This window comes from Nicotiana attenuata, chromosome 9 (genome assembly GCF_001879085.1).
Source record: "Nicotiana attenuata strain UT chromosome 9, NIATTr2, whole genome shotgun sequence".
In the NCBI taxonomy this organism is placed as follows: Eukaryota; Viridiplantae; Streptophyta; class Magnoliopsida; order Solanales; family Solanaceae; genus Nicotiana; species Nicotiana attenuata.
The window spans coordinates 47,989,690-48,001,647 of record NC_031997.1 but is presented as its reverse complement, the minus strand read 5'-3'; the positions used below and the strand labels follow the sequence as shown (position 1 = coordinate 48,001,647).

Below are 11,958 nucleotides of genomic sequence, written 5' to 3'. Positions count from 1 at the left end.
CCGATTACATGATCCGTTCATTGAAACCTCCCAAAATATGAATATTGATATTATACAGTGGCTACCGAGCTTATTACAGAATTGTCAATCGTATTATGCTACCAGAAAAACATGATGAGACTGAAAATTATTTATTGTTTCTGAAAGGGCATTTTGATGTTATTTTCTGTTTGAGACACTCGCATGTTTTCTGACTTGTCCCCAATAAAAACGATCGTGGTTAAGTGTTATTACTCACTAATCTAGCGACTCATTCCCCGCTAATTTTTTTTTACAGAGACAGCAGTTGACACATGCGAGGATTTCGTTAATTAGAGCGCACAAGTTGATATTTCTCGGTGAGCCTCGCACTTGTTCGCGTGGGCAGAGATTTTATTTATTGTTGTGGTCTTTTCATTGAACTCTTAGAGTCTCTCCATAGTCATTATTTTAGTGTCATGAGTATTCTTTTGTTATTATAGTCTTATGTTGAGTATCGTTCTCATTTATCAAAGTTGGAGATAAATTAGTATTTCTAGTGGTTAGTTGGTGGTTTAGTTATGGTAGAGACTTGTATTGGTTAATTGACAAGTTGTCAATTGTTTGGTATGATATTAGGATGTTTGATTGTTGATTTGAGACAGGAAAATTTTTGGGATGGTCCAAAAACAGGGGAAACTCTGTCCGATTTTCTGTAAAGTTACCGATGAGGCTTACTTAGGAGCACTTGCTTCTAAGCGCCGGTCACAATCCTAAATTGGGTCGTGACAAAGTTACAAGTTGGTATCAGAGCGCTAGGTTATTCCTGTGACTAATGGAGCACACGTTAGTAGTAGAATCTCAATTATGGTTATGTAGCCGGCAATTCCCATAATCGTGATTCTGCGAGGGCGTGATAGGATGTGTCTTGTTTTTCTTTCTTATTCCTCCTTACGTGTGTGGCGATTAGATCCAGATAACTCAATATGTCACCTTTTACCTTGTTCCGATTTAGCTAGGACCAATCATCCAATAATAGAATTTGACTAGAGGTTCAAAGATACAATTGCTGCCACTGGGCACGCAATCGTCTTCCAACAAAGGAAAGCGATAGAAGTAGTAGATAGGCCAATAGAAAGGGCTGTTTTGCCACAATGAGAGGCTTTTATACTGTTAAGACATGTAATTAAGCCCATTTCTAAAATTAGCACTAGTCAGCTGCTATTATAACAATAGAATAGAGTCGTCACAAAGGTACTTACCTCCGTGGAAAAAGAGAAATTTGAGATCATGATGGATATAATGAATAGATAAGAGAGGAATAAAATAGAAAATAGGGCTCTAGAGGCCTTGGGTGCCTAAATTGACTAAAATTTTCAAGAGCAGAGATGTTTCCTTAATAGAGTTCCTAACATTGAAACCACTAAGTTTACAATTTCTGAGAGTTCGGAAGATCCTCAGAGGGTCTCAACGAGAAAGAAAAAAAAAACCTACATCATTACGAGCTCTAGGATGTTTTAGTAAGAGGTGCGTGGCGCTAATAACTTACAGACTGGAGAACATGGCCAATACATGATATGATAACGTACCGCTGGAAACACTGATAAGAGCAATACAACTGACTTGGAAACGAGTTCACTAAACTGTTTATGAATTGCTTCCTTCTTGGCTGTCGAAAGCGTGAACTTTCTAGGTAGTTTAAGAAAATAACTCAAACATAAATATACCAACATATGATGCCAAGTTTCATCAGCTAGTTAGACACACAACATTTCAATTTTATATGTAGGCGGTAACCCTACATACGAGGACTTTGACCTATTCTGTGGCAATTGAACTTGCTAGAAAGACAGAACACATGGATGCCATAGGCATACAACCGAGGATTCACACAAGAAGGACGAAGTTATGGAATCTTTAATTGGGATTTTAATACGAGACAAAGAGTTAGAAATTAAGGACATTTTATAATATAGAGTTTTTTTTTTTTGGTTGCTACTTCTGTAGAAGAACCTCTGATAGTTGAATATGTATACCAAGCTAATTAAACTCAAGGTTTTGGTGTAACATTATTAATCTGACTGTAAGCCGGGCTCTATGAGTTTGTATGGGTATTCTAAATACATGTAATCATTCCGAAGATGCTGACAAAGTAAAACATTCTTTCCATATCGTATGAAGTGAACCATTGACTAAGCCATATAGTTGTGAGTTTGATATTCTAGATCGAACAACATTTATTAGAGAGGTGGAAAATCTTATAAACTTGTAATGGACAGTGATGTCGTAAGTTATGGTTCCTACTGTAGTTCAATACAAGTGAATGTGGAAGCTTGTTAGTTTGCATCTAATTGAAGGTTACATTTGATCAATTCCACTAAGTTGATACTTTATCTGTGATATCCTTGCTTTGCCTGATCCTTAAGAAGAGAACTTGTTCCTGTCTCTAATTAAACTTATACTGAACCCACGCAAAATTCTGGATACAGAAAAAAAAAAGCTTCCTTCAAATTGTAGCTTTGGACTTGGGTTTGAAAGAAAACTAACTGTAGGATAATGATATTTGGTAAGAAAATATACCTAAATTTACCTCGCGATGCATATGTTGGTAATTTTGAGAACATATTGAATAATAGTCAGAAATAATAAAATAATAAGTGGAATGCACAATTCTCATGAACTTTTTGTTTCAGACCTAGGACTTGTTTAATTATTACCAAGATATCCCAAAAAAAAGGGCAGAAGAAGTAAGGATGCATTTTTCACATATATATGTGTACTATATTCTTAGAAGTTTAACAGAGACCAATGAACAAACTTTACTAACATGATTGTCATTCCATTAAATAATAGACTGCACATATACAAATCTAGCACATCATTTGTAATCTTACATTTGTGTTTGTCTACTTTTACAATGTAGATAGAGCATAGATAAGGGAGATGTTGGTACTTGCTAGTGAAAGCAATCAGTATGAAAGAGGTTTTGTTCAAAGTTAGGAGTTGGGTGAGAAAATCCAAAAATAAAAAAATAAAAAAAAATGTACCTTTGATTTATATTAGTGAATTTATTAATTAGCTTTATTTCACAATCTCCTAATCCGTAGTCATTCTGCTTGGTTCCGCAATAAATATATCCTTTGTAACTCCTCTACTTAAACATTGATTCTTAATGCAAGTCCTTGTTCGAGCTGAAGGTAGGTTGGAGATAGCCAATTAACCTAGTCTTGTGCTACAAGGGGCTCAGGTTCCGGAGACGGACAAAGTTATATCATTTTTGAAGGCTTGGTGGTGAGTGAAGAAAAGTTATAGGGGTTTCTTAGTTACAGTAAAGGACACAATAGATGAGATACATAATTTGAAAATGTAAACTCACTGATGTATTTCCTAAGGATTTATACGGACTAACCCTTAACGAGAAACACAGTTATGTATTGACTTTGCACTTGACCCACAGTCAATTTTAATATTCCCCAAATCATATGCACCAACGAAGTTAAAGGACAGTCGCTGGATCTGCTTTAGAGGAGATTCTATAAGAAATTCTATTGGACTGCATATATCACCATGGGATGCACCAGTACTAATTGCGATAAAGAAAAATAAGTCTCTAAGGATTTGCACAAACTCGAGCCACGATAATTAAATTTTGTACGTGTAATTCACAGACATTGTTGGATAGTGGTTAAGACAAATCTTCATTGGTAAACGCATCAAGGTCGTTCAATATAAGAATAAACGATTATACAAATACCAAGGAGAGGTCCTAGCAATTAAAAGTCAAGGATATAAATGTTGACAATGATCACGTTCTTTGATTAGGAACAGTTAAGTGTTCAAACGTAGATGGGTTGAGATATACTATTCTTGAGAAAGCGCACAACTGCGAATACACAATACATCTTGTGTATCCATTAAAATGTAGCATATAAATCAATTTTATTGGTGAAAAGGTATGGAAAAAAAAATTATTATTAACTTTATCTCTAATTATTTGACTTGTCAACTGGTCGAGGATGAGCATCAACGACATGTAGGCCTACTAAAATAGAAATTTCAGAGTAAAGATGGGAAAAAATTGCTATGAATTTTGTTACCAGGCCACCATAAAGTGTTAGGGTTATGACTTGTATAGGTAATTGTAGATCGACTGGCAAAAGCAATACACCTGTTACTGGTAAGGACTACATACAGTAAAGTGAGTGTGGACAGGTATTTATAAGTGAAATTCTCAACTTCATGGAGTTCCAATATCTAGCATCTCTAATAGAAGATCACAACTCACTTATGCTTTTAAAAATCTTTTCAAGAAGCATTGGGTATGCAAGTAGTTTAGTACCACATTTCATCCGTAGTCAGATGGGAAATTTTAACGTACTATAGAGATCTTTGAAGATATGTTAAGAGCTTGTATTCTTGAGTTTGTAGGTAGTTGAAACATGTATCTACCTTTAGCTAAATTTGCTTACAACAATAACTTCCAGTCCAATATTCAAATGGCAGCGTATGAAGCATTATATGGTAGAAGATGTCGTTCTCCTATTGGATGGGAAGCTGGTGAGATTAGCTTATTGGGACCTGACTTAGTACAAGAAGCTATTGACGAGGTCCAGTTGATCAGACAGAGATTACTCACAACTCAAAGTAGAAAAAAGTCTTATGCAGAAAAGAGAAGAAGAGATTTAGTGTTCACAATTGGGGACAAGGTGTTCCTACGAGTCTCCCCTATGAAAGGCGTGATGCGGTTTGGGAAAAGAGGTAAGTTGAGCCCCACGTTTATAGCACCGTATGAGATACTAGACTGAGTGGGAGCTGTGGCTTATCGTTTGACGCTTTCTCTTGAGTTATCTTTTATTCATCCAGTATTTCATGTCTCTATGCTAAGAAAATGTATATCAGACTCATCTCCGGTGCTTGAAGTACCTACTATACCCCTTGATAAAAAGTTGTATTACGAGGAGGAGCCGATGACTATTGTTGATAGATAAGTAAAGAAAGCTACGATCAAAAGAAATTGTATTTATGAAAGTCTTATGGAGAAATCATAGTGTTGAAGAAGCTACATGAAAAATAGAAGACGTTATGCGAGTCAAGTATCCTCATTTATTTCAGTCTACAGGTACGTACCTGAGCTGAATTCGGGGACCGAATTTTATAAGGTGGAGAGAATGTAATACCTCATATTTAAGTTAGGGCCTATTAGTTATTTAACTAAATAAATAGAATTAAAAAAAATTAAAAAAATAAAACAAGACCAAAAAAAAAGAAATAAAACAAGGGATTAGGGCCAAAGCCCACTTCGAGGGTAAAGAAGCAAAACGCCTAGGCATTGAAGCAATAAAGCTTCGGTGCTTCGGTACTTCGGCAGAAGCCATTCAAAGGCAAAAGAAAAAAAAAATTGAGTACTTATTTTCAGCGAAGCGACTGCAGATCAGAGAAGAACAAGGTAAACTATTTTTCTCAATCCCTAACTTACTGATAGTTATTATTTCACTAACCAAGGGATAGAAACAACACTAACAGCTTAAGGCATTCCTATATAGCAAAATAATGAATTCTTATTAGATTGAATAAAGATTCTTTTAATTTATACCAAGCACTCTAGTGTACAGATTAGGAGTATTTGGTACTAGTACTAATTGATGAGAAGAACATAGTTTTTATGCAAACAAAATAAAATTCTTCTTTTCTTTTACAAATAGTTGTATTAATCAGGGTGTAAGAACAAATAGAGAACAAGCTACAGTTCCTATCTATATTTGTGCTACTTAAGTGATTGACAAAGAATTAATGCTTAGTTCCATAAGAATGAAAGCAGGGGAGTTAACTAGATTTGAAGGATTGGACCAACTATGTTGGTAATTCACGAAGTTAATACATAGATTGGTTTTGTTACAAGTACGTAGTTGAAGAAGTCGAATGAAGTGCTCGAGGTGACGCGTTTGGTATTTCTGCACGAGTACTGTGAGTAGTAATCTTACCGCAATTTGTGTTTTCATAACTTGCATGATTTACACATAATTTTTAATATGAATATGTTACCGACTATTTTGAGTTGCATGTGGGACAAGTCTTTTACTCGATATGATACCGAAATAGTTATTTGAGATGAATACCGTGGTTTTAAATATTTTCGTTGTCACTAGATCTGTTTTACCGTTACTTGAATTTACTGTTATTGAAAGGAAATTATATGATTTGATAAGAACCGAAATGCCCTATATTGTTTTAAAATAGTTTCTACGAGTATCTATACGGATTACTGAGACAAGTATAAATGGGAGTAGACATTGAGGGATCCCGTAGCTAACGGCGGGTTCGTTAGACCTGGTGCACCTTGTAATTACCGATTACCGTTATAGCCCTCGCTAGTGGGAAGGTAGAACTAGCATACCGTTACCGATTTCCCTCGAGTAGGGACTACCGTTATATTCGACTTCTTGCAAAGAAGTCCACAGTTATGCCGATTACATGATCCGTTCATTGAAACCTCCCAAAATATGAATATTGATATTATACAGTGGCTACCGAGCTTATTACAGAATTGTCAATCGTATTATACTACCAGAAAAACATGATGAGACTGAAAATTATTTATTGTTTCTGAAAGGGCATTTTGATGTTATTTTCTGTTTGAGACACTCGCATGTTTTCTGACTTGTCCCCAATAAAAACGGTCGTGGTTAAGTGTTATTACTCACTAATCTAGCGACTCATTCCCCGCTAATTTTTTTTACAGAGACAGCAGTTGACACATGCGAGGGTTTCGTTAATTGGAGCGCACAGGTTGATATTTCTCGATGAGCCTCGCACTTGTTCGCGTGGGCAGAGATTTTGTTTATTGTTGTGGTCTTTTCATTGAACTCTTAGAGTCGCTCCATAGTCATTATTTTAGTGTCATGAGTATTCTTTTGTTATTATAGTCTTATGTTGAGTATCGTTCTCATTTATCAAAGTTGGAGATAAATTAGTATTTCTAGTGGTTAGTCAGTGGTTTAGTTATGGTAGAGACTTGTATTGGTTAATTGACAAGTTGTCAATTGTTTGGTATGATATTAGGATGTTTGGTTGTTGATTTGAGACAGGAAAATTTTTGGGATGGTCCAAAAACAGGGGAAACTCTGTCCGATTTTCTGTAAAGTTACCGATGAGGCTTACTTGGGAGCACTTGCTTCTAAGCGCCGGTCACAATCCTAAATTGGGTCGTGACATATACATTGATTATACACAATTATACACATATAGTATATAAATTATGCATATATTATACCTCTACATGCTATATTTCGTTAAAGCAGTTGGGTGGGCGGCTATTTGGATTAATACGTATAGTATAAAAAACAAGTGTTCATTTAAACGAACCTAGCTTGGCCCAATTTCATGTGTTCATTAAGGTGAACTATCTGGGCAATCCATCTCAAACCAACACTAAGTAAAACTTCTAAGGAAAAATGATATTATATAGCCGCTCTTAAAATAATAATCGAAAAAATGTATATTTTTTTGTATATATATACATTCTGCATGTTATATACAAATTTTATACACTTTTTCGGCTATCTAATATAAATAGTTTCTGGCGCGGGCTAGAAGTAATAATACCCCAACTTCTAAGCCATCTCGAACCGATACTAAGTAAAACTTTTAATCTATCCAGTTTTCAATTTACTTTTTCTTTTCCTGATAAAATGTTTTCAAATTTATAAATCAAACTTTGAGTGAATTTTAAACTGTTTAATTTCTGATACCTTTGCAGACAAAATATGGGACCAAAGCAATGGAGATGTGGCTCTTGACTTTTATCATCGCTACAAGGTAGGGAATATCTAACTTAACGTTTGTTAGTAGTGATGCCACAAAAAAGAGGATATATATTTATTTATTCTTTTAGAAAATTTTAAAAGTTGTTTGAAATATTAATTTCTGCTTGTCTGCAGGAAGACATAAAACTAGCGAAATTTGAAGGACTTGATTCGTTTAGATTTTCTATTGCATGGTCAAGAATTTTACCCCGTAAGACATAGTAACTCAGAATTTATTCTACTTCAACAGAAATTCGCAGCAGAGAATGTAAATAAATTGATATCGCTCTCTTTATGACTTGCTGCGTAACGTTGCATAAGTATATGCATATTATAATTTCAATAATCCAATAATCAATTACTCCCTCTGTCTCAATTTATGTAGAGATGTTTGACTCGGAGTTTAAAAAAGAAATTAATACTTTTGAAAAGTATGGTTTAAAATAACTATATATATTTGTGTGGCTGTAAATCAATTCACTAAGAGTAAAGTAAGACTTCTAAAGATAAGTAATTTTTAAATAAGGAAAAAGAGCATTCTTTTTTCTTTTTTTTAGACTAACTAAAAAGGAAAAGAGTCACATAAATTAGGACGAAGGGAGCATTAATATGCAAGAGAAATCATAACTAAACAGATAACATTTGAAAGAAAATACGTACACTTAATTGCATAAGTATAATTACCTGAAAGAATTTATTTGGTTTGTGATTTTTAGAGGGAAAGCTAAGTAAGGGAATAAATTGGGCTGGTATTGACTTCTACAATCGCGTCATCAATGAGACTATAGCGCAAGGTCCTCCCCCACCTCTCTCTCTATATATATATAATGGATAGAAGTAACATTTGCATTGTAGGTATAAAACCTATGGTAACACTTTTCCACTGGGACGTACCTCAAGCCCTAGAAGATGACTATCTTGGGTTTCTCAGCCCTAAAATTGTGTAAGTGATCTTCAAGTTATTTAATTAGCTATCGTTTGGACGTAGATTTATTTGAAATTAGAAAAAAGAATTTTTGAAGTTATGTTGAAAAATAATTTTTGGAAGTTGAAGTTGTGTTTGGACATGCATTTTACTTGAACAAAAGTTGAAGCTTTGTGAGTGGAAGAAAAAATTTCATCTAAAAACTATCCTAAACCAGTTTTTGAAAGAAAAAACAATAGTTTTTGAGAACTTGAAATATTTTTTCAAAAACTGATCATATTCCACATACAAACAGCATTTTCAAATAAAAATAGAATAAAAAAACCCAAATTTTATGGCTGAACGGATCAAAAAGCTTATACTTCTTAGTATATGTTTGTTTACTTGTTAAAGACAAAATGCCAGTCCATCTCATTTCATTTGATTTAATCTGATCTATATTGTCAGGGGTGAATACCTAGACTTCGTGGAAATATGTTTCAAATATTTTGGAGATAGAGTTAAGTACTGGTTAACAATGAATGAGCCATATATTGTTTCAATAAATGGTTATGACCTGGGAAAATTTGCACCTGGTCGCTGTTCGGCTTGGAGGAATTATTGCTCAACTGGTAATTCTGGGACTGAGCCTTATTTAGTTGGACACCACTTGCTTCTTGCTCATGCTTCTGCCACCAAGTTATACAGGCAAAAATACCAGGTCAGTTAAGGCCATTTAGTTGTCGTTAAACACGAACCCATAAACTTCAAATCATGGCTCCTCGGATGGCTACGCTATTAATCATTCATCTTTACAAATTGCTTTGCTATTAATTTGAATTAATATAATCTCATGTGATAAGTGGGAAATCTTTTATGCTGCAATTAAATAAAAATTCACATATATTTCATGATGATAGTTGCTACAGTAAATTCTTTTTATGACGGAATTATCTTATTCTTTTTCTCAATTTTTATGACACGCACAGGCTAAACAAAAGGGTAAAATAGGAATTGCACTAGTGTCTCATTGGTTCGAGCCTAACTCTATGAAATCAGAGGATGTTAGAGCATCCAGAAGAGCTCTTGATTTTATGCTCGGATGGTAAGCAGAATTTCTGAAAAAATGGCGCTATCACAATATTTAAATGTTACTTTTTATTAACTTTGCGTCTTACTATTTTTCAATAATTTGTCATTTGAATATTGATGAAAATTGGTTAATAGGTTTTCAATAAATGTTTTTTTTTATTAACAGCCTCTCTGCCCCATCGGGGTAGGGGTAAGGTCTACGTATACACTACCCTCCCCAGACCCCACTTAGTGGGACTTTACTGGGTCGTTGTTGTTTGTTGTTGTAGGTTTTTGCATCCATTGGTTTATGGTGATTATCCTGAAAACATGAAAAGAAGTGTTCGGACGCGTATACCAAAATTCACCCCAAAGGAAAAGCACTTGTTGAGAGGGTCGTTTGACTTCATTGGATTAAACTATTACACATCACAATACGCAGCTCATCATTCTACTCCACCTAATCATGTGAACATGAGTGCCTCAGCTGATAATCAAGTTAATATAACAAGTAGGTGTTCGTATAATATTTCCATCAAATTCTTTTACGTACTTCCTAATTAATGTTGAATTTGATGTTGTAATTTTGACAACTAAGCCCATTTGACCTTTTAAATTTTTCTTTTTCTTTTTTGTTAGCTTCGAGAAACGGAAAATTGATAGGTGATTCAGTATGTTCTCTATGAATTGTATAATATTTCCATCAATAACTCATGATTTATGTCAATAAAAATAAATGTAAATACAAATAAACAGTGTGTGCGCACGCGAGCATGTAGTTTATGTTTTTTTTGTCTCATTTGATTTTAATCATTTGTAGACTGGTTTAAGTTCGTTCTCTGTTGTTCCATGGGGACTTCAAAAGCTTCTTGTTTACATAAAACATCATTACAAGAATCCAATTGTTTACATCACCGAATGCGGTAAGCCAACTAATTTATTGAGGAATTTACGTCTAATATTAGTTGCTACTACTAAAATCTTTGGTATTGCTTACATTTCAGGATTGGTAGAGTTTAATGTTACTAAAGTTGAGGAGGTGGTCAACGACACTCAGAGGGTGGATTTCTATAAAAACCATATTTTGGCGATCTACAAAGCAATCAAGTGAGTACCTCTAGTTTTGTTTTAATAGGACCTTGCAAATGAATAACCGTTATTTCGTTACTTTCATTTTAAGAAAGATTTATTGAAAATATTCATTCGGATAAAATTAATATATTTTTTTCTTTATTTGGCCGTTCTTCTTTTTTCTTTTCTTTTATCAGGCAGGGAGTAAATGTTAAAGGTTTCTACGCATGGGCTTTTCAAGATGATTTTGAATGGAATAAAGGATACACACGGAGATTTGGCATCAACTTCATAGACTATAAGGATAATCTCAAAAGATACCCAAAGCTTTCTGCTCTCTGGTTTAAGAAATTCCTTCTCAAGTAGAGCTTTTGTGACTATATTTCCTCTGTGTAAAATCTACAGACATGTTGCTCTTAATTACTTTTTTTTTTTAATTTAAAAAGTACTCTAGTAGAAAGCTTTTACAATATCTTGTATTAGTGTTGTTTGATGTTCCCCTTCTTTCGTATTTATTTTCCGTCAATAAAATTACTCCATGCTCTTTTGGAGATATTACGATATTATATATGTTGATACTCAATTTTCTCGTGCCATCTTATTCAGCTTTCCCTAGCTGCTCTTCATATTATTTTTTAGTACTATTTACATGGAATTTATCATGTTATCACTCTTATTATATGTTTAAAATAGCAATTTTTCCATTCATTATTGCTTTGTAGCATTTTAAAATCATTATGACAGTAGATTGATATCAAATAATTTTTTAAATATATTAGTATAAGTATTTTGATAAATAAGTGATTTAATTTAGTATTTTACAAATATAAGGTAATTTAAGCATTTTTTGCATTATTTACAATAATAGCATATGTTATTATAATTAATTGCATATTTTTATATTTTTCTTGTTCAAATAATATTTTTATATTTTTATATCTCAGCTCAGTATATTTATATTAAATAATTCTATAAAATAGATCTTTATATCTTTATTTAATATTATTATAAATTATTTAAATTTTAATTATAGGTATTTTTGAAAACCAGCCCAATATGGGCTAAAAGTCGTAAAAATTGCACGGGGCGCCCTATTTCGGCGCCCCTTTTTAACCTGTAGCCGCTTTGTCTTTCTGTTTGCACCCGTACCCA

The 11,958-nt window shown here is 33.7% G+C and overlaps 1 protein-coding gene across 5 annotated transcripts in view; it reads left to right on the top strand.

Annotated features, from left to right (window-relative positions):
- LOC109232404 (beta-glucosidase 13-like) overlaps positions 1 to 11,389 on the top strand; it is a 21,652-nt gene extending 10,263 nt beyond the window's left edge. The window contains exons 3-14 of one of the 5 annotated variants that reach the window (XM_019398158.1): positions 4,462 to 4,716; positions 7,715 to 7,773; positions 7,896 to 7,971; positions 8,477 to 8,554; positions 8,616 to 8,703; positions 9,133 to 9,385; positions 9,654 to 9,769; positions 10,026 to 10,246; positions 10,375 to 10,406; positions 10,556 to 10,658; positions 10,740 to 10,842; positions 11,004 to 11,389. In XM_019398158.1, coding sequence (XP_019253703.1) covers positions 4,462 to 4,716; positions 7,715 to 7,773; positions 7,896 to 7,971; positions 8,477 to 8,554; positions 8,616 to 8,703; positions 9,133 to 9,385; positions 9,654 to 9,769; positions 10,026 to 10,246; positions 10,375 to 10,406; positions 10,556 to 10,658; positions 10,740 to 10,842; positions 11,004 to 11,172 — 1,553 coding nt within the window. In that variant the 3' untranslated portion in view covers positions 11,173 to 11,389. Of the gene's footprint in view, positions 1 to 4,461; positions 4,717 to 7,714; positions 7,774 to 7,895; positions 7,972 to 8,476; positions 8,555 to 8,615; positions 8,704 to 9,132; positions 9,386 to 9,653; positions 9,770 to 10,025; positions 10,247 to 10,374; positions 10,407 to 10,555; positions 10,659 to 10,739; positions 10,843 to 11,003 lie in introns of those variants that run through there. The other 4 variants (XM_019398159.1, XM_019398161.1, XM_019398160.1 and 1 more) reach the window with 4 other exon arrangements.